This window comes from Spinacia oleracea, chromosome 6 (genome assembly GCF_020520425.1).
Source record: "Spinacia oleracea cultivar Varoflay chromosome 6, BTI_SOV_V1, whole genome shotgun sequence".
In the NCBI taxonomy this organism is placed as follows: Eukaryota; Viridiplantae; Streptophyta; class Magnoliopsida; order Caryophyllales; family Amaranthaceae; genus Spinacia; species Spinacia oleracea.
The window spans coordinates 149174898-149198877 of NC_079492.1; the positions used below are offsets into that span (position 1 = coordinate 149174898).

The following is a 23980-nucleotide window of genomic DNA, read 5'->3' on the forward strand; positions in this document are numbered from 1 at the left end:
TAGTTAAGAAAATACTGTAATCACTTTATATAAACGGTTCGTACGGGAGGGAAAGAGAAAGTTACAAGGGTACATGCAGACATGCAGTGGTGCAAGATGAGCCGATGTGTTTGTGAACTCACTATAAAAATTTGTATCTTTAACGACAACCTAATTACGACGGGTTAAAAATCTCGTCGCAAAAGCCTTTTAACAACCAAATAAAGACGGGAACAACCGTCGTAAATGTCTTTTACGACGGGTTAACGACGGGATTTTCCATTAACGACGTCCCCCTTTTAGACGGGTTCGCGACCGAAAATCCCGTCATTAATCAACGATAAGAGGAAGCTTGGTTGAAGCACAGTCCAAACTCGTTTACAATTTTGCACAAAAAAAATCTATGCTCGTTAAGTAAACGAATAAAGCTCGAACAACTCCATGTTCGACTAGTTAATGTTTGTGAACAACTCGTTTACTTTTGGCACTATTTATTTATCTTACTTTGATCGTAATTTTCTTCTAATAAATAAAAACAAACATTACTCCCTCTGTCCCCTAATATTCGCTATGGTTTGACAGACATAGAGCTTTAGGTATAGACTTATTATATGATTAGGTTGCACTACTCCATTTCAAAATAATCTTTACACTTTCCGTTTTAGTATGTTTCATAATTAATGTTCTTTAAACTTTGTTTTATTCTGTTTTTAGACATGAAAATTAACTACATTTCCCTTTTTCATCCTCGATATTTATATTTCCCACTCACTTTCTCTTACCCCTCTACATGCAAATATATTAACGTAAAGATCTTTATGAAATGGAGCTAGTAGTTGATGGTGGTTTTTTTTTAATTTTTTTTTATAATATAGTTAGTGGGAAATGTATCAAATAAAGGGGTGGGGGTAGGGGAATTGAATTTTTTAATTTTTTCTTTGGAAGATTCGTATTGATATATACTTTTGTAATATCATTTTTTTTAATAATGTGTACTTTATGTATAATGCGAGATATTCAGAGTCAAAGTTGTGTGTTGGAAAGCGTAAAATCAACGTGCTATAGTGAAATATTTAAAAAGTGGAGGAATATATTTGATTGAGTATACTTATTGAACATAACTACATAAGTATTTGAACACTATATATGTACGTGTAACTCTTTGGTAAAAAGGTAATCTTATTGAAATTTGAACAAAAAATCATTATGTATAAGTTTTTGTAAACTCTAATAACATAACTCAACTGTACTATAATCGAATAAAAAATTCCCCTTTATTGTTTGGTGTAAAGAGAATTACAAAGGGCAAAACGACAACTGATGTAGACGGGATTCAATCACAGATCTAGCCTATTACCTCTCAAGACTTTACCAACTACGTTAGTTGACATCCACAAAATAATCCCCTAATTAGTTTTATATTAGGGCAATATCATGCCCCATAACAAGATTTAGCTTCCTCCCATTCATATTAAAACTTAAATTAGAAACAGATAAAAATCACAAACACTCAAAACCAACAAATATTCTCAAAGGTTTAGAGTTATGTTAGAGGGCCATAGAGCCAATCAACAATTAGAAATCCCTTCAAAATAAAATATAAAAACTACAACCTACTAATACTTGATCGATGTCTCAACCATAGCTACGAATTTCCAGATCACTGAACATTATTCATTCCAAGAATTGCTCGATTTTTTGAGAAAGTTGCCTGAAAATATGATTTCACACCTTGAAGAACTCCTTGGCAAATCGAGCAAATCATCGCAAAACTGTCTTTCAATGCGTTGTTTGCTTAATTTGTCTTCATATTCATGACCTTCCTCAGTAATACTAAACTTGAGTTGCTCCAATGCTTGACAATTTTGTACGAAATATCTTACCATCTTCATCAATTCTCTTTGATACTTAAGCCTCCCTATCCGAATTTCAATTTTCTTTGGACGTGTATATTTAGGTAAAATACCCGATGATACCCATGTCAACCCCTCGTCATCAGTAGTACCCTTCATGTCTAGTATAAGAACCTCCAAAGCAGGGCAAAAACCTAAAAAAATTATTAGCCTTCTGAAGTCACAAGTTGAGAACCCCAACGTAAGACGGCCCAGATTGGGAAATGTTTTCAGAGGTTTAAACGGGACACTATCAAGTTCAAGAAATCTAACATGACAAATTTCGCGTAAGAATTTCAACAAGGGTAACATTTGATCAGCCTTCCAACTGTTTATCATCGACATTCTTGTTTCCACTAACTTGATCGGGATTTCCTCGAAAGAAAACCCTAACATATGATTATTAGGACCTGCCACGGTGAAATATTCCAAAATTGGGGATTCTATCATAACCTTACAAGTATGATGAATACCATACAATAACAAAACCAAACTCTTCAAATTCCGGACTGATAAATTTACAACTGATAATTCTATGTCTCTAGTGAGATCAATCTCCAAATAAAAGTCCTCAAGTGACGGGCAAGAATTAATGAACTTTTCCAACCGTTTAAGACTATACATAGATCGATAAATTTTCAATTTCTTCAAATTAGGAAGATTAATTTCATCATCATCCCATCGATAACCTAAATTAATTGATCTATCAATCTCAAGTTCTACTAATGACCTAGTTTGATAAACATACTGAGGAAGTACATAAGGTTTAAAATAACACAATTCCCTACTACTTACCTTGATTTCCTTAACGTTTCTGGCACAAATTTGTTGAAACCATAAATTAATCATAAATTGATTTCTGCGGCTGGAATTGGGAGCTACACCTTTACGATCAAAGAGATCGCAAAGACAGAGACGAAGACGGAAGATTGACGTCGATGTGAGTTTGTTGAAGGATTCGTCAACAATTGCGATAGGGTTTTTGATTTGGGGGTTTTTGATTTCGGAGAAATCAATGTCAAGGGATGTGATTTCGGGCCATAGATTGCGATATCGATTTGATAAAGCACTCGTAACAATGGCGGATTTGAGGGGGAGGAAAGAGAGAATCTCAATAAGGATACAATCTGGTAACATGCTTAGTCTATCTTCTCTTCTATAATAGCTTATTCTCTTGTTGTGGCCTTTCATGGCTGCTTTTTTTGATTTTAGGTTGCGATGAGCAAATTGACTAAGATTTGTTAAAAGATTTATACGAGTGGTATTTGAGGGCCTTTTTCCTCTTTTTTCTCCATCTTTTGGGCCGATGTGGACTAGGAAAAAGAATTCTATTTCATATTTTCAATTACCTAGGTAGTTAATTTAAGAAAATATTGTAATAACCTTAGATTAAACCTAATAATTAAAGGTATCAAGCGAAGACCTGGAGGTCACCTTGTGACTTGAAGGTTACAGCCGACTTACAGGGTCGAGCCGGAGTGGCTCAAGCGAAGACCTGGTTCAGTAAAATCCATTCTTCTTAGTTATTAAAAAAATTAAAAAAAATTAAAGGTATCAACGACTTTCATGGTGTTTGTAAAAAGTAAAAAACAAAACATCTATGGAGTATAACGGTTCGTCCGAGAGGTGCAACCATGCATATTAGCCGACACGTCTGTGAACTACGTACTTGAGATTAAGCTCGGTAAAGTCTCTATCCTAAACTCGTTTGATAAATTAATAAACAAGATTGAACAAAAAACATAAGCCGGTTAAGTAAACGAGTCAAGTTTGAACAATTTCATGTTCGGCTTGTTAATGTTCGTGAACAACTCGTTTAAGTTTTTTGTAAGTGTGATTTAAATATAGCTCGTTAAAACTCGTTCAAGTTTGATTTTTTTTTTGAGACGCCCTCTATAGAGAGGTTGTTTTCCCGTGTCAAATCCGTCTCTAAGCATCATTTTGAGACGGATTTGGACCATATAGAGACGAAATTACTCGTTTATTATCACAAGTTCACAACTATGCAGTTTGAATACCTTATACTCAATTTGAGTACATTGTTTGACATGGAAAGATGGTCAATTTTATCATCATAGAATTGAACAAAAAGTTACCTTTAAACTGAAATCATTGCAATGTCACATCTCATAGAAGATTTACCTACCCCACTACAAAAATATGCATTAATTAGAGATGGATTTTGAGATGAATACAATAAACGTTTCAAACTTGAGACGGATTACTAAAATTTCATATCTAAATTAAATTTGAGATAGAATTATATATGTAGTTCCAACAATTCCGTCTCAAAAGATTTTGAGATGCCCTCTATATAGAGAGGCTCATTTCCTGTGTCAAATTCGCCTCTAAGCATCATTTTGAGACAGATTTGGATTATATAGAGACGAAATTACTCGTCTCTATAAAATGAATATTTTGTAGTGCCCACTCATTCAGGTTGAAACTTGAATCAAGAACTAATAAAAATCACAAACATTGAAAAGCGTATTATTAATTTTTTTTTTTTTTTTTGACAATAGCTAAACCTTACATTAATTAATCATAAACTACATTACAAATTAAAACACGGGGGGTGGGGCCATAAAATTTCTTTTTAACAGGAAACCAAGTATCTCCGGTGAGGCAAGACGAGCTTCTTTTGGAGCCAACTGTAATACCCCGCATTTTTAAAACTCGATTAATTATGCTTAATTATTTTTATTTAATTTAAAAACGTTTTAAATTCTAATTTCGAACTTTATTTAATTAACGAAGTTTTATTTCGCTTGAATTTTTAATATTGTTACACGAATTACTATTTCTAGATTTTTTTTAAATTTTTAAATTATATTTTGTAATATGTAAAAGATTTTTAATAATTTCAAAAACGTTCTTATCAACGACTAATTTTATTCGAAAACTAAATTTATTTTATTAGTACTTTATAAAAGAATTATTCTAGAAATTAATTTTATGATTCTATTTTCATCCGAAAATAGCAATAAAATTCTGAAATTTGTCCCACAATGGTAGATTTACCAAAATGCCCTTTTGACCAATTGAAACCAAGTCAACCAATTCTTTGTCTCCTCTTCTTTGTCGTGTAACTTGGCAACTGGCAGCCATGGTGTTTGCCATCTAATCTATCTAATTTCTCTAGCCTTGCTGATTGAATTCACTCCCCTAAATTCCTAGATTCCATTACTCATCACCTTACTTTCTTACATTTGTCATCTTCAACCTTTGCAAATTGAGATCATCACTTACGTAGATGAACAAACCCATTGCTATAAATAGCTGTTATGTTAGACTGAAATTTCAAGCAAAAACAACCATCAACAAACAATAAACATCTCAAATTCAATTTCAATTTCAATTTTAAATTTCAATTTCAATTCTTGCACTCACCACCACCACCGACTGCCTCGTCGGAAAACCACCACCAACGCGACCACCCAGCATCACCCTAACCTCCCAACACCACCTTGACCACCCAGAACCACCGTGCCCAACCTTCCCTTCACCGCCTCCCCTTTCGCGGCCATTCCCCCCTGTCTCCCTCTCCCTCCGCGGCTTCGCGCTTCACCTCCCTCTCCTCCACCACAGCTGTAGCCACCTCCATCACCCACCTCCGACGCGCAGAACCGCCCAGCGCATTGTGCCGCCCCGACCTAGCCGTCACCCTTCCTCCTTCCCCTGTTCCGTCGTTCCTCTTCCTGCCCTCCTCTCTGTTTTTTTTCTTGCGTGAGTTTTAGGAACTGTGTTCCTATAAACAAGCTTTGGGTTTTATTCTACAATTCAAGTAAGCCCAACTCCTATCTTGGCCCAACTCTCTTTGCTAAGTTGTTTTACACATTCTAATATTGTTGGTATCTTTTACTTATTTATTCTAAAATTGTTAATATGTTTTACTTAATATGTATTATTCAAATAAAATTAATATGTTTTACTTATTTATTCTAATACTGTTATTTTATACAGATAAAATTGGTAATTATTCTAGATTTAAATTTTACCTAAAACTTGAATTTAACTATACATTTTATTTAATTATTTCATATTTAATTGATTTATGACTATAAACTAACAATATTATTTAGAAAATATTAACTTTATAGTATTTGTCGTTTTAACATTAATTCAATAATTTAATCTTTTAAAAGAATTCGGACTCGGAGCTCAGGACGAACGAATCAAGGAAAAAGACTTAGCAAATTGCGGAATTGAGGTAACGGTTATTGCTAGTACCCGCATTCCCTTCGAAATGTATTTATGAATGATGTTATGAATGATTGATGTTTTATAATGATGTTTTATGAATTGCGGGATTACAAGTATGATTTGATTGAATTGTTTTACGATAATGCAGCTTTATGCAAAGTATTAATGGTTTATTGAACCACCCTGAATGATTGAGATTTTCCTGATTAATGTTCGATTAAAAGAAATGTAAACATGATAAATAAAAGTGTAAGAACTGGTCAAGTTCCCCTGATATGGAGCCCATGCTCCCCCTGATAAGAAGCACTGGCTTCCCCTGATATGGAACCAAGGTTCCCCCTGATAAGAAGCACTGGCTTCCCCTGATATGGAACCAAGGTTCCCCCTGAAATGAAGCACTGGCTTCCCCTGTTATGGAGCATTGACTCCCCCTGTTATGAAGCACTGGCTTCCCCTGTTCGTAGGAGACGTCCTACCATGTTTTCCTGTAAAGTCCTGACGACCAGAATAATACTGTTAAAAGGAAAAAGGTTAATGAAATAATGTTCCTGAAATGATGTTCCTGAAATGATGTTCCTGAAATAATATTCCTGAAATAATGTTTCTGAAATGACGTTTCTAAAATTATGTTTCTGAAATGATGTTTTCGAAATGATGCTTCTGAAATGATGATTTATTAAATGTTTTACTATATTCTATTCTCCCTGTGTTATTAATAAAATGAATTGAAATGATGTTACGATGCTAGGGTAACTTGTTACTGAGTCTTCGGCTCACCGTTTTGTTTTCCGTTTTAGGTACTGCTGGGGACCACGGAAACGAGTAGTGGCGAGGATTTCACTATGTTCACCTAAGTTACTGTTAAGTTGTAACAAATTTAAGTGAAGATTCTTGATTAAGTTACGTACTTTGATTAAGGAATTAAAAAGGATTATTATGTTAATTTTGGAGTTTAATAGCTTATGATTGATGGTTGCCTTGTAATTCCCAAGAGGGAGTTACGGCAGTAATGTCCCGACCGAATTAGGATGTTTCCGCTGCTAAGTATTCCTTAATAAGTGAATTAGAGGTCGGGGCGTTACAGTTTGGTATCAGAGCAAAGGTTCTGGACCATAAGTGCTAAACCTTACGGGTTTTGCGCATAGTAGAATTCAATAGGCTTTAAGCAAAGACTTTTTAAGGAATAAGTTAAAAAGAATATGTTAAAATCATGTTAAGTTAAAATAAAATGAGTGTGAGTGTAGGAACGGGCTGAATAGGGGATTATTTTCCTATTATGTATGTTTTCCTGATTGAGCATGTTATTGATAGGTTGTCGTACACCCGTCAAAAATAAAATCCTAACGAAACCTCCTAACAATGTAGTAGGGTAAGCAGGGTCGAATCCACAGAGAGATGGCTATTTAAATCTAGCTTTCAAGGTATGGCGAAACTAACAATGTCACGAAATTTAGGATTCAATGTTTAAACTAAAATAAATAGAAAAATAAACTAAAATATCTAGGACAACGGTTCACCATATTCATAGTTCAGAATCAATCAAAACATCATCAACAACTCAAATATTCAAATTATCTAGAGCACAAGTTAATCCTACGATCGGGTCTTAACACTCTCAATTCAACATATGCAGTACGATCGCTAACATAATCAGAATTGCTAGTTGTAGGTAAGCCTCTAAAATTCGATCTTTCGATTCTAAATCCTATTAGCATGATTTAATCAAACAATTGATCAGATTGCAAAGATTAACAATATAAACCTAATCAACTAGAAATATCAATGAATAATCAAACCATCAACAATAATAATAAGGATTCATAATATAAACATGGATTCCCAAACCCTAGAAAGCGAACTACTCAATCATGAAACGAACAATGAAAATCAATTCTAAGAATGAAAACATAATTAAAAGCAATAAATAAAATAAAGAGAAAAATCAATTATACCTCAAAGAATTACATTGATGGAGTATGTAGAAAAACTAGGGTTCATGAAGAAGAAAAGAGAGAAAAAGAACGTGAATTCGAAATCTAGGGAATTGAAACCTAAAGGAAATAAAAGCATAAACGAAATAAAGCAATCCTTTCAAGTATTTATATGCTTCCTAAATTCTAAACAAAATAGGAAAAGATAACAATTACATAAGCTAAGATTTAATTGGACGATCACCAAGACGAAAGCATGAACCCGCGTGTGGAAGTAGTTGGGCGGAGAAACCAGCGGGCCCGCTGGTGGGTCGCTGGTTTTCGCGCCCAAGGGGAAGATTGGGCCATCGTTTTGGGCTTCGGGCGAATCGGATAGTCGAGCCATCTTGTTTATGTCATAACTCTTGTTCTACAATGCCTATAAGGACGTGTGACCTGTCGTTGGAAAGCTCTTGAAGTCTACTTTCTAGGCCAATAAAAATCGCCTCATTCCGACATGTAGAACTTGAGATATCATCAAAAGAGTGAACGCTTGTCCGTTTTGATGCTTAGAAAAATAGCGTTTAGCTTCGTTATTGACTCAAAATTATCCCTAGAGATATGCAATGATCCTCGAGTCAACATTCCATCCGTTCATCATCCAAATCAACTCATAACACTCCGAAAGCATCCAAATGACCGTAAAATCACCTGAAACATTAAGAAAACACAAACGGGGCGTAATAGAGTACGACAACGATAACTTATGCAAATGTGATCCTAAATGCAACTAAAATGATATAAATGCCTAATAATGCAACCTAAATGCGCCTAAAATACCCTATACAAATATGACTCATCAAATTCCCCCAAGCTAGACTGTTGCTTGTCCCCAAGCAACACTAAACCAAAGATAGAGAAGCAAGACGCACTTGACTTTCATAAAACCATGGTAAGACCAACCTAACTCTCGAGCAAACAATCAAACAGAGTTATTGAGACGGAAATCTAGCTCAGATACAAATAGAACCACAAAGCATCGTGATCCACAATCGAAACAACCAAGCTTAGCCACAAACTATTCTCAATCAAGCTAGTCGTCGCCGCATACCTTGTAGAATATAAATATATGATGCAACATAGGGTAAGATGACAATAGCAAAAACGATTTTCATTCAATCACAAAACAAACATGCCGATCAAGAGGTCTTTATAATAAACTTGTAATGGGGCTAGGTGAAAAGGAAGGGTAGGGTATAATTTGGGAAAAAGTGAGAGTAAGGTCCAACTTGGGGAGCAAATGTGAACTATATGCGTCGGCGTGATAATGCCGCAAATCCAACTCCATCGAACCATGAAACCCTAACAATCAACCAAGTTACAACCAAGGGAAAACATAATATAATGTCAATGATCTTTCTTCATTCCCCTTTCCTTGCTTTCAAATTACATACAAGAACGAAAAACATATATTTTTTTTTTTTTTTCTTTGATTTTTCTCTATTTTTTTTTTCTTCTTTCTTTTTTCTTTTTTTTTTTTTTTTTTTTTTTTTTTTTTTTTTTATTGAATGAAAATGAAACTAGATAATGAAATCGAAAGTACATAAATAAATCTAATGCTAACTGTTACAAGCTTGGGTGCCAACAATAATATACACCATTTCCGAACCACAAATCCAAACATAGCCTCGAACCACGAACTATTGGCTTAGTGTGCCAATCAATCAACATCAATGAAACCATTACGAACACCGAAGCTCCCCCAAGCTAGACTCGGGACAAGTAACCAACGGGGCTAATAGGGCTCAATTTTGTGGAGTTAAAACAATAAACGGACAAGGCTACAACATGGGTATGAAAGGCAGGAACTGATGTTTCTAAGTTCGTCTGAAGGCTTCCTAAGAGAATGGCCTCTGTCATACGCGGCATGCGTGAGTTGCAACTAAACTACTAATGAATCTCAAGCCAAAATCATACGATAACAAGTCACATCAATCACACAAACACATAGTAAGGTGACCTACAAGATAATTGGCTAGCTATTCTTGACACGAGACCAACATCTTACCGCATACCATTCAATTGGTTCACACAATGCCAAGCAGTTATCAATGTATAGCATGACCGACTGAATTTCAGAATCATAACTAAGTTCAAAAGAAGCTCAAGAGAGTCAAATAAAGCCCGAACATAGTTTGAAAGTCAATTGCACAATGCAGGGTATAAAGACATATGAATGCAAGTAAGAATGCAAGTAAGAGTGCAACTAAATTGAACAATAACACTAGGAAAGCAGTACATTTTTTTCGTTGCACGTAAACTCCCACCCCTAATGGACAGTACAAAGCGTACAACACCTAAACAAAACAATAAAACTATACTAGAAAGCAACAAAGATAGATATCCCTCCCCCAAGCTAAACAAAACACAGTGCCCTCACTGTGAAAATAGCAACAATATAACTCGAACAAGGGAGAGAGATGGAAAGTGCTCACTCGTGATGAGCCTCGTCGGCCGAGTAAGACTCGGTAGAACGGTCGACAGTAGAAGCGGTGTGGCCAGAAGCTTCAAACTGACGACGCAAAGAGCCAATCTCCATAGATGCAACAATCACAATTTAGAATACTTTATTCAACCAAGACGGTGCATGCTTCAAGATTCAACGATCAATCCCAACGAATAGTTCATGCAATAATCAATAATTTCCCAATGCTACCAATCTGAACTCAACAATCAACAAACATTAAACAATCTCAACAAGCAATTCAGATAATATTCGCCAATGCTAATAGTTCAAACTCAAACCAACAAGCGTTAACCAAGCTCAACAAATAATTCATATAATATTCACAACAACGACAACCATTTAAATTCAAAAACCAATATTGTCATAAAAATTCCAATTTTCTTTTCAAAATATGATTCAAGTGAATAAACGTTAGAAAAATTGAAATTTTAATATCTTTTGTGCTTCACAAAGACCAGAATTTGGTTGCAAATTCTCATGAATTTCGGAAACGAGCACCAATACTACAATTTGCCAATGCCCAAATAAATTAAAAACCCCCAAATTGATTTCAAAAGTTAGGGTTTTAAATTCATGAATAAATAAAATAATGGTGAAGGTGGAAGTTGGAGAGTTGGAGAGGAGGGAAAGGTGGCGTGGTGGTGGAAGGCTGACGCGCCGACCACCGTGGTGCAGGGGCCGGCGGCGGATGCTTCTAGTGGACGGCGTAGAGTGGGAGAAGGTGGAAGATTTGGTGGGCAGAGGAAGATGGCGAGGGGAGGGGTGCTTTGCGTGAGTGGAGGGGCGACGGGTGATGGTGGTTGGCGAAGGGAAGGCGGGCGGGTTGGTGTTGGTTGGTGCTGGTGGGCTGTTTCGTGGGTGAGGGAGAGGGTGGAGGGGCGTTGTTGGGTGAGGGAAGCAGTTAGGTGGTGGTGACAGTCGGTGGTGCAGGTGGCGCTCCGACCACTGGTTGTGCAGGGGCGGCGGAGAGAAGGTCGAAGGACGGCGGCTCTGGTGGTTGATTGGCGAAGGTTGAAGGGGATTTTATTATTATTATTATTATTATTATTATTTTTTTGAATTTTGTTGGGAGGGAAGTCCAGCGAGGGCGCTGGTTCGCCAACGTGTATGGCAGAAAGTGCAAGCGCGAGTAGAGAACGGCCAGCGAGCTAGCTGGCTGGTCGCTGGTTTGTGCTTGTGTTGGAGCGAGCTGCAAGCTTGTCGATGCATCAAAATTCTTGGAATTAACTTGATCGTGCACCTACTCATCCTAAAAAAAAATCAAGCACCACTAAACTCAAAAATTAGAATCGTTAGTAAAATTAAACACAAAGTAAATAAATAAATAAAGACGATTAACGAAAACTAATCTAAAAATAAAATAAAATTATGAATTCAAGTGAACCCAAAGAAAAATATTTTTGGCTTTTGTTGTTTTTTCATTTTTTTTTATTTTCAATAAATTAACCAAATAAAAAAAGAATACTAAATTAATATCGAAAAAAAAAAAAAAAATTAAAATTGAAAAAAAATGAAAAAAATGAAGTGAGGGAAAATTAGGAATCGGGTTGCCTCCCGATAAGCGCTCGTTTTAAGTCATTAGCTTGACTTCACTCAAATTGTTAATCAGAAGAATCCAACGCCTTGAGTAATTTATCAAATGCCCCTGCAAACATGTCATTGAGCACTACGTATGGCTTGAGTAAAACCACATTCATCCTCGCAAATAGGGTATTAGATAAATAAGCAGAAAAAATAAAACCAAAAGAAAAAGAGTCAAAAGTAGAAGAAAAATCAAAAGAAAAAGAAGAATATTTACAACTTCCCTCTAATTGCTCCTTGGGCAATGTAAACGATTTTGAATGAGCGTCAAGGTCGGTAAGGTCAAATGTATCATGGAATGGAGACCTATTGATAAAGTTCGAAAGACTTAACATGGGGGATGAAGGAACAAGATTAAGCCTCCGCGAGAACGGGATATAGGCGGGAGGAGATATAGGCTCAACATTAATGCTTTTACCTACAATTCCACCCTCGTGAATAAGCTTATCACTAAAATCTTCAACCAAAAGTTTCGCAACCAATGGTTTCTCAACCAACGATTCTACAACCATTAGCGCTTCTTCATCCTCCAAAGTCTCCGTTATGTCCAACTTTTCCTCATCAGTACCAAGAGTCAAATGATAACCTTCCTCTAATGAACTAACAATCTCAACAAATCCACCATCATCATCATCATCATTATAAAGGATTTTCATGTCACAATAAGATGGTTCGAGTTGGAAATTTTGCATATCAAATCGAAGGAAAGGGTTGACAGTACTAACATATGACTCGTTATAGGGACAAAGAGAAATATCATGGTCATGACAATGACAATAAGAACAATAATACGGGGGAGGGGTGTGAGTTTGAGGAATAGGATAAGAAATTTTTTGCAGAGTAGGTTCAACAAACATTGTCATCTCCCACTCATATGTATCTCTAGCTAATTGCTCGATCAAGTCCCAACACTCTTCTGGAGTCTTCTCCACAAATACATAACTACTCATGAAATCCAACACCAATCTTGTATCTTCATTCAATCCCTCATAAATCACCATACATAGTTCCCATTGTTCAAAAATATGATTTGGACCAAGAAAATCTCCAAGCCTATAATAATATCTCCAAAACACTTCATTCTCAAATTGAGGAAAACAAATAGATGCCATTTTATATTATAAAAAAAAAGGGGAATTTTATACACAAACGAAAAAATATATACAATGTAGTCTCACCAAAAATAAAAGCTAAAAAGAAAAATAAAACCGTCTCCCCGGCAACGACGCCAAAATTTGATAGGTTGTCGTACACCCGTCAAAAATAAAATCCTAACGAAACCTCATAACAATGTAGTAGGGTAAGCAGGGTCGAATCCACAGAGAGATGGCTATTTAAATCTAGCTTTCAAGGTATGGCGAAACTAACAATGTCACGAAATTTAGGATTCAATGTTTAAACTAAAATAAATAGAAAAATAAACTAAAATATCTAGGACAACGGTTCACCATATTCATAGTTCAGAATCAATCAAAACATCATCAACAACTCAAATATTCAAATTATCTAGAGCACAAGTTAATCCTACGATCGGGTCTTAACACTCTCAATTCAACATATGCAGTACGATCGCTAACATAATCAGAATTGCTAGTTGTAGGTAAGCCTCTAAAATTCGATCTTTCAATTCTAAATCCTATTAGCATGATTTAATCAAACAATTGATCAGATTGCAAAGATTAACAATATAAACCTAATCAACTAGAAATATCAATGAATAATCAAACCATCAACAATAATAATAAGGATTCATAATATAAACATGGATTCCCAAACCCTAGAAAGCGAACTACTCAATCATGAAACGAACAATGAAAATCAATTCTAAGAATGAAAACATAATTAAAAGCAATAAATAAAATAAAGAGAAAAATCAATTATACCTCAAAGAATTACATTGATGGAGTATGTAGAAAAACTAGGGTTCATGAAGAAGAAAAGAGAGAAAAAGAACGTGAATTCGAAATCTAGGGAATTGAAACCTAAAGGAAATAAAAGCATAAACGAAATAAAGCAATCCTTTCAAGTATTTATATGCTTCCTAAATTCTAAACAAAATAGGAAAAGATAACAATTACATAAGCTAAGATTTAATTGGACGATCACCAAGACGAAAGCATGAACCCGCGTGTGGAAGTAGTTGGGCGGAGAAACCAGCGGGCCCGCTGGTGGGTCGCTGGTTTTCGCGCCCAAGGGGAAGATTGGGCCATCGTTTTGGGCTTCGGGCGAATCGGATAGTCGAGCCATCTTGTTTATGTCATAACTCTTGTTCTACAATGCCTATAAGGACGTGTGACCTGTCGTTGGAAAGCTCTTGAAGTCTACTTTCTAGGCCAATAAAAATCGCCTCATTCCGACATGTAGAACTTGAGATATCATCAAAAGAGTGAACGCTTGTCCGTTTTGATGCTTAGAAAAATAGCGTTTAGCTTCGTTATTGACTCAAAATTATCCCTAGAGATATGCAATGATCCTCGAGTCAACATTCCATCCGTTCATCATCCAAATCAACTCATAACACTCCGAAAGCATCCAAATGACCGTAAAATCACCTGAAACATTAAGAAAACACAAACGGGGCGTAATAGAGTACGACAACGATAACTTATGCAAATGTGATCCTAAATGCAACTAAAATGATATAAATGCCTAATAATGCAACCTAAATGCGCCTAAAATACCCTATACAAATATGACTCATCAGTTATGCAGAATGTCGACTATCGTGGTGACTAACGATATTAACGACGGAGCGCACAACGAGCACAACGTCCATGTCAACGATGACACTATCTACGAGGATGTTGCCCACGATGATCCCTATGACGATCAACCTATCGAAGATCACAAAGAAAGGATGGAACGATTAGAAACCGTTAGCACGATGTTAGCTGAATTAATCAAAGATTCTCAGAAAAAGAAATCGACGAATACGAACGAAAATGCGTCAATGTTCAAGAAGTTTTCATCCCTGAACCCACCATCTTATGATGGCAAGCCCGACCCTGTAGAATTCGAGGATTGGATTAACCGCATAGATCAGTTGTTTGAAACCTTGCAATGTCCTAAGGAATGGAGAGTCGATTTCGCCGTGTTTTACTTAACGGGTCAAGCAAGTTTATGGTGGAAAGTTAATAAGGAAAGGAAGAATGAGCCTAGATTTGGTTGGACCGAACTGCAAAAGTTACTGAGAGATAAGTTTTATCCACCATCTTTGAGGAAACAAAAGGAAGACGAGTTTCTACACTTGCAACAAGGAACAATGAGTGTTATGGAATATGCAAACAAGTTCATGGAGTTGTCAAGATTCGCACCGGAGCTGGTATCGAAAGAACAATCCAGGATGAACCGTTTTGAGCGAGGTCTTCACTTGAAGTACCAGGATAGGCTGGCAACTCAAAGGTTTACTTCCTATCAAGATATGGTTGATATCGCAGTTAATGTTGAACGAGTTGTACTACTCCGAGAAGCACAAAATGTTGGTGACAAAAGGAAGAATGATAATCAAAATCATGGAGGAGCTAAAAGGCCAAACCAAGGAAACCATAATTATAGACGGAACGATAATAGAGACCAAGGTTATAACGATAGAGCAACTCGTAACGTATGGTGTGCCAAGTGTGGGAAGAGAAACCACACTGAAAACGAATGTCGTGCAGGAACGAAAACGTGTTATCGATGTGGAGGGAAAGATCATTTCGTCAGAGACTGTCCTAAACCACCTCCCACGAATACTGGAAGAGAAACCTCGACCAATCATGAACGAAACAACAACAATGCTAGGGTTAATCATGACCCACCACGACCACCAATATCTGGAAAGGCTTACATGATGAGAGCTGACGAAGAAGATGACGCCAACGCTGATACTATTTCAATTTAGTTCTTATGTACGTTTGAACCTAAGTTTCCTGTTTTAGATTTGAATCATGTTATAGATCTTTTGTCAAGGACATTTTATGTTTAAGGATCATTAATGTCCTCAAGGAAGTTTATGAAAGAATTAATAAAAGCATGATTTTGTGGATATGAATTATTTTAAGGAACTTTTATGTTTATGAATTATTTAAGGTTGATTTTTAGAGTACCGAAAGAGCATGAGTTTGTATTTAAGGATGAATGATAGAGTACAAGAAGAGTGTGAGTTTGTAAAAGATGAATCATCACTTAATAATCAGGGTTCAAAGCGTTTAAGTTATGGTTAAGGTTGATTTTATGGGTTATTTTCCCCGCACCTTTCATAATGATTGTTTTGTGGTTATAAGCACCTAAGTATATTTCCAGATATGTTAAGGAAGCTAAGCTAGAAATCTTAAAAAAAGTTATGCAAAAATATTATGTGATCGAAACCAAAATATGATTTATGGTGAAAGCATGAGATTGAGTTTGCATATAAGCTTTAAAGATCTTACCAAAATAAGTTATCGAGAATTAGTCTATCTATCAGATTGATGATATCAATGAATGTTATGAAATTCGAAAAGTATTATGAATGATTGAGGAATACGATGGAGTTGAGAATAGAAATCGACAAAATGAATTGCGGGATTACAAGTATGATTTGATTGAATTGTTTTACGATAATGCAGCTTTATGCAAAGTATTAATTTAATGAATTATTATTATTCCTGAAAGAAATGATTTTATGAAATAACGAGATTTAATGGTTTATTGAACCACCCTGAATGATTGAGATTTTCCTGATTAATGTTCGATTAAAAGAAATGTAAACATGATAAATAAAAGTGTAAGAACTGGTCAAGTTCCCCTGATATGGAGCCCATGCTCCCCCTGATAAGAAGCACTGGCTTCCCCTGATATGGAACCAAGGTTCCCCCTGATAAGAAGCACTGGCTGTAATATCCCGAACTTTCGGGTATTTTTTAAGAAACTATTTTGGTAACTTAAGATAATTTTACAATTTTAAAATAAAAGTTTTAATGAGTTTAAAAAAAAAAAAGTATATTTTAGATTGTTTTATAAAGGTTCTGAAATTTAGTCTCCTAATTAAACCCTAATCACCGTATGTTATATATACTCCCACAAACCTCAAAATTCATGCCGTGTAAATCGACTCCTAATAAACCCCCGCCTCTCAAAACACAGCCGTCGTCATCACCGTATCATCATCATCATCAACCTCTCCTCGGCAGGTAATGAACATCACCTTCAAGCTTTGAGCTTTTATAAAATAAATTTTTGAACTGATAACTCCAAACCACCGGAAAACGATCATGGACCCATCGTCCTTAACCCCCTTCTATCCGTATTTGATTTTTGTGCCGTAAATATTCATTCATTTTAAATCTCAGTTTTGTCACCCTTCGTATGGAAATTGCAGGAACTCCATTTGAGCATTAATTGGTTTTAAATATTGAAGAACATATTTATTTATTTTAATAAAAGGACACAAAACAAAGCATGTTTTGACTTTGGTTTTTTTGATTAGCATCTTTGTTGTATTTAAAGAATAGTAGTACAGGAGCTGTACTATCGAATTAGGAAAAAAAAAAAAAAAAGGGCTTCCTACTATTCCATGGCCACTCACTTCCCCCCTAACAACTAGTAGACGTGAGATCAGAAGTAATTAACTCTTGTATACCTATGCTAATTATGGACAATTTTAGACTAACTTAGGTTTATTTATTTGTGCAATTGTAGAGGGAGACTATTTAGGAAATAACGCAAAGAGACTACTAGTTCAAAGTACGCGTGTGTCCAAGGTAATTTTCAATGTCCATCATCTTTAGCTCCCGTTAGGAAAAGTATTTTGGACATATTTATGTGTTATCATGTGTTTGGTAGATAAAGTGTTATATACACGAGTTACGTAATTTGAATTTATAAGCCTATCTAGTTCGAAGTAGTAGTATTATTTTGAAAGTGATATTTGAATCCTATAAGTAGTTTATGAAAATGTCAATGATACTTGTTGTACAATGCGGAGAATTGCTGGTTAATTTTAATTTGGATGCATGCCGTGAACATTGGGGTTGTAATTGATGGAGCATTATGAGCTCTTTGATATAAGAAGTGTAAATGGATTACAATGATTGTCGTATGTATTAATGGACTTGTTGTGTTTTGGTTTTCTTCTGGTAACTATTTTATTATGTCTTTCTATTATGTGCTTGAACCTTATTAAAATATTAATTACGTAAAGTGTAATCTCAGAGGGAAAAGCCCGTAAGGGTTAGGAACAGGTTGCCCTTCTAGATGTTGTTCTATCGGTGCACGTTAGTGGAGACCCGATAGGCTTCTAGTAGGTTTCTATTATTCTGTATTAAACTTTCTGCTTAGTCTTCCTCCTAAATCTATTGGTGCGCGGTCGCGGAGACCCATAGACAATTAGCGAGGGGTGTGCACACTAGGGACATTCCGTACTCGTCTTACTTTGGCCATTTCCAAGGGTTACGCGCGACCCTTAGCGTTCTCTTTCCCTCACTTAATTAATATTGACCTTATGTGATGAGTTTAATAATGGAATTATTAAATTGATACTTGTTGTTTAATTATTTACTTTATGTACTCAAAACGTTTTTCAAACTAAAATTATTTATTTTACGGGATGGAGTTGGAATTACTCAGTTTATCTGATTTTTGGGAGTTTGTCTCTCTTGTCTCTTTTCTATTTATTTTTGCAGGTTGGTAAAGGTATTTGGCTATGAGTGAGGAGACGCTTAGAATAACCACCTAGTCAAGAGACAATTTCTATTCCAGTCTAAGTTGGATTTTGTTATTTATTTTATTGGGATTAATTGGTTGTAATATTTTATTGGCCACCTTTAGACCACTTAGTTAATTTTGACTTTAATGGTTTTAAATTGTTTTGTTGCTTTGCATTTATTTTCTATGGAGAATAAATGTAGCAGTGACACTCCCAAGGTTTGGACGATTGTTTTACGATATAAAAACAAAGTTTTTGATTATATAAAAGGTCCAAATTTTGGGGGTGTTACAAATTGGTATCCAGAGCTTAGGTTTCAATTCTTTTGATACTAGGATCTTCATATCCTAGTGTCGAGTTTTAAATTAGGACTAAATGGAATAATTAAGAATTAGGATTAATAAAATGAATTGGGTTATTTTAGATAAATGAAAATAAGATTAATTAGCTTCTTATAAAGCCGTGAGCGCGGGACGCAAAAAGGGTCTTATTTTGACACTATGTGAAGTACTTAGTTCTAGTACTACTATGTGTTATTTTCCTTCTTTCTATTGTTCTATAAGTGACCTTGAGAAGTGATTGCTCAATTGAAGGACGATAAAAGAGCTTCCCACCCATTCCCACCCTTGTTTTTGTTGGGTAGAGCAACGATAGCAATAAGTCAAGAAGACTACATCGGCACCAGAATTCAAAATGGCGTATCTCCTGACTCCCAACTCCAAATCGAGCGATTCTTAAGCCTAACTTCATTAACTTTTTGAGATCTCTGACTTTCATGAAGGAACCATTAACTGAAAATGATCATATGATTCCCAAAAGAGGCGACCAGAAGCTCGTTCTGCATCCCTTAGCGTGTTGTTGGTTACAATTTTTGAGTTACGTTATCTTTTTTTTTCTTTTAACAGATTCCATGCGTAGATGATAATATACGTTACGATTATTTGTTTATAAGTCTATTTCTCCCTTAGAATATTGATGTACGTGACCTATTTGTGGGTTTATATGATGTGTTATATGTGATAGTATGTCATGGTAGCACGCGCATGGCAAGGAGTAACACCATTAAGAGTTAGAGTTTCGGGGACGAAACTCCTTTTAAGAGGGGTAGAGTGTGATACTAATTTATTCATTTCTTTTGTACAAAGTAGTCGTATGTAGCTAACCTTGAAGTCTTAGGACGAACTTCTAGTTAGGAGGCCGACCTTATTTTAAGGAGTAGTAGGTGTAATATGTCAAGTTTGTTGTTTCGAGTATTCATCATGAGAGCTAATATTAATGTTCGAGGACGAACTTTGTTTTTAGAGGGGGTGATTGTAATTCCCCGAAGTTTTATTATAAGTGGGTCTTATGTGAGAGCTAACTGTAAAGTTCGAGGACGAACTTTGTTTTTAGGAGGAGTGGATGTAATATCCCGAACTTTCGGGTATTTTTTAAGAAACTATTTTGGTAACTTAAGATAATTTTACAATTTTAAAATAAAAGTTTTAATGAGTTTAAAAAAAAAAAAGTATATTTTAGATTGTTTTATAAAGGTTCTGAAATTTAGTCTCCTAATTAAACCCTAATCACCGTATGTTATATATACTCCCACAAACCTCAAAATTCATGCCGTGTAAATCGACTCCTAATAAACCCCCGCCTCTCAAAACACAGCCGTCGTCATCACCGTATCATCATCATCATCAACCTCTCCTCGGCAGGTAATGAACATCACCTTCAAGCTTTGAGCTTTTATAAAATAAATTTTTGAACTGATAACTCCAAACCACCGGAAAACGATCATGGACCCATCGTCCTTAACCCCCTTCTATCCGTATTTGATTTTTGTGCCGTAAATATTCATTCATTTTAAATCTCAGTTTTGTCACCCTTCGTATGGAAATTGCAGGAACTCCATTTGAGCATTAATTGGTTTTAAATATTGAAGAACATATTTATTTATTTTAATAAAAGGACACAAAACAAAGCATGTTTTGACTTTGGTTTTTTTGATTAGCATCTTTGTTGTATTTAAAGAATAGTAGTACAGGAGCTGTACTATCGAATTAGGAAAAAAAAAAAAAAAAAGGGCTTCCTACTATTCCATGGCCACTCACTTCCCCCCTAACAACTAGTAGACGTGAGATCAGAAGTAATTAACTCTTGTATACCTATGCTAATTATGGACAATTTTAGACTAACTTAGGTTTATTTATTTGTGCAATTGTAGAGGGAGACTATTTAGGAAATAACGCAAAGAGACTACTAGTTCAAAGTACGCGTGTGTCCAAGGTAATTTTCAATGTCCATCATCTTTAGCTCCCGTTAGGAAAAGTATTTTGGACATATTTATGTGTTATCATGTGTTTGGTAGATAAAGTGTTATATACACGAGTTACGTAATTTGAATTTATAAGCCTATCTAGTTCGAAGTAGTAGTATTATTTTGAAAGTGATATTTGAATCCTATAAGTAGTTTATGAAAATGTCAATGATACTTGTTGTACAATGCGGAGAATTGCTGGTTAATTTTAATTTGGATGCATGCCGTGAACATTGGGGTTGTAATTGATGGAGCATTATGAGCTCTTTGATATAAGAAGTGTAAATGGATTACAATGATTGTCGTATGTATTAATGGACTTGTTGTGTTTTGGTTTTCTTCTGGTAACTATTTTATTATGTCTTTCTATTATGTGCTTGAACCTTATTAAAATATTAATTACGTAAAGTGTAATCTCAGAGGGAAAAGCCCGTAAGGGTTAGGAACAGGTTGCCCTTCTAGATGTTGTTCTATCGGTGCACGTTAGTGGAGACCCGATAGGCTTCTAGTAGGTTTCTATTATTCTGTATTAAACTTTCTGCTTAGTCTTCCTCCTAAATCTATTGGTGCGCGGTCGCGGAGACCCATAGACAATTAGCGAGGGGTGTGCACACTAGGGACATTCCGTACTCGTCTTACTTTGGCCATTTCCAAGGGTTACGCGCGACCCTTAGCGTTCTCTTTCCCTCACTTAATTAATATTGACCTTATGTGATGAGTTTAATAATGGAATTATTAAATTGATACTTGTTGTTTAATTATTTACTTTATGTACTCAAAACGTTTTTCAAACTAAAATTATTTATTTTACGGGATGGAGTTGGAATTACTCAGTTTATCTGATTTTTGGGAGTTTGTCTCTCTTGTCTCTTTTCTATTTATTTTTGCAGGTTGGTAAAGGTATTTGGCTATGAGTGAGGAGACGCTTAGAATAACCACCTAGTCAAGAGACAATTTCTATTCCAGTCTAAGTTGGATTTTGTTATTTATTTTATTGGGATTAATTGGTTGTAATATTTTATTGGCCACCTTTAGACCACTTAGTTAATTTTGACTTTAATGGTTTTAAATTGTTTTGTTGCTTTGCATTTATTTTCTATGGAGAATAAATGTAGCAGTGACACTCCCAAGGTTTGGACGATTGTTTTACGATATAAAAACAGAGTTTTTGATTATATAAAAGGTCCAAATTTTGGGGGTGTTACACTGGCTTCCCCTGATATGGAACCAAGGTTCCCCCTGAAATGAAGCACTGGCTTCCCCTGTTATGGAGCATTGACTCCCCTTGTTATGAAGCACTGGCTTCCCCTGTTCGTAGGAGACGTCCTACCATGTTTTCCTGTAAAGTCCTGACGACCAGAATAATACTGTTAAAAGGAAAAAGGTTAATGAAATAATGTTCCTGAAATGATGTTCCTGAAATGATGTTCCTGAAATAATATTCCTGAAATAATGTTCCTGAAATGATGTTTCTGAAATGACGTTTCTAAAATTATGTTTCTGAAATGATGTTTTCGAAATGATGCTTCTGAAATGATGATTTATTAAATGTTTTACTATATTCTATTCTCCCTGTGTTATTAATAAAATGAATTGAAATGATGTTACGATGCTAGGGTAACTTGTTACTGAGTCTTCGGCTCACCGTTTTGTTTTCCGTTTTAGGTACTGCTGGGGACCACGGAAACGAGTAGTGGCGAGGATTTCACTATGTTCACCTAAGTTACTGTTAAGTTGTAACAAGTTTAAGTGAAGATTCTTGATTAAGTTACGTACTTTGATTAAGGAATTAAAAAGGATTATTATGTTAATTTTGGAGTTTAATAGCTTATGATTGATGGTTGCCTTGTAATTCCCAAGAGGGAGTTACGGCAGTAATGTCCCGACCGAATTAGGATGTTTCCGCTGCTAAGTATTCCTTAATAAGTGAATTAGAGGTCGGGGCGTTACACCAACCCTCTTCCTGCAAAACCAAGAGTTAGTAAAATCCGAGGGGCTTCTACTTTTAAGAGTACCACATTTTCTTCTGATCATGGAGCGGTGAGAGGATACGGACTTCTTCATTTCTTTGGAGGAGTAAGCAGCGGAACGAATAATAGACTGCAAAGGGGAAAGGACTGATGCATTAGGGAGGATCTTCGGCGTAGCTTCATATGATGGTGCTACGGTTGCCATACTTGTGGCTCTGTCTTCTTGCGCCATATGTGGAGTTGCTTCACACCTATCTTGCCCTTCAACAGGGGGGTGACTGATCTCCAACTGTGTATCAACTTCACGAGTCTCACTACAATCCATCCTCTTTGAAGGATCGAGAACTCGGATGCTAATCATACTATCAAGGGAATTACCATAGTAATGTAAAGTTCTTCCACTGGAAATCACCCCATACATTGATGGAGTGAGATCCAAAAAGGTCTCATGTCGTTTCCGATTTGAAAATCGAAAACGGGACCCTGTAAGATTTGAGTTTTTTGTTTCTGAAGTTGACTTCAGAACTGAATTGTTTTGATTAACGTTGGGTCCTTTGTCTACAACGTTCTTTTCCATTTTGGTGCTATTTTTCGCACCACGACACCCGAGAACACTTCGATCTCTCTCCTTTCCTTCTCCTTCTCCTTCCTTTCCTTTCTTTCTGTTTTCTTCCTCCTCCTTCCCATTGTGGGCATAATTTTTGAATAAATCATCCTCTCTTACTACTTCAAGTGCGTCTCCAACAAAATTTGGAGACCATCCTAACAAAGATATCACCTCCTTAAGTTTTTGTTGAAACTCTCCATTTCTCGGATCAAGCTTCAGTGCTTGCGCAAGATCCATGAAAGCTAATTAAGTCGGGTTTTTTAAGCTCCACAGCTGCCACAACCCTTCTGTAATAAGCTTTCACATTAGAAGTATCATAACGCAACACCATCGAGCATACTT

At 35.8% G+C, this 23980-nt stretch overlaps 1 protein-coding gene and 2 long non-coding RNA genes across 3 annotated transcripts; 2 read left to right on the forward strand and 1 right to left on the reverse strand.

The window, feature by feature from the left end:
• Positions 1-1649: 1649 nt before the first annotated feature.
• Positions 1650-3062, reverse strand: LOC110790794 (F-box/FBD/LRR-repeat protein At5g22660-like). Its single transcript, XM_021995565.2, has one exon. The coding sequence runs from the start codon at positions 3060-3062 to the stop codon at positions 1650-1652; it is 1413 nt and encodes a 470-aa protein (XP_021851257.1).
• A 13934-nt stretch (positions 3063-16996) lies between these two features.
• Positions 16997-18906, forward strand: LOC130464137 (uncharacterized). The gene is made up of 3 exons (XR_008924447.1): positions 16997-17245; positions 17754-17815; positions 18737-18906. It is a non-coding gene; the product is annotated as an uncharacterized lncRNA (long non-coding RNA).
• A 1171-nt stretch (positions 18907-20077) lies between these two features.
• Positions 20078-22121, forward strand: LOC130464256 (uncharacterized). The gene is made up of 3 exons (XR_008924635.1): positions 20078-20459; positions 20969-21030; positions 21952-22121. It is a non-coding gene; the product is annotated as an uncharacterized lncRNA (long non-coding RNA).
• The last annotated feature ends 1859 nt before the right edge of the window (positions 22122-23980 follow it).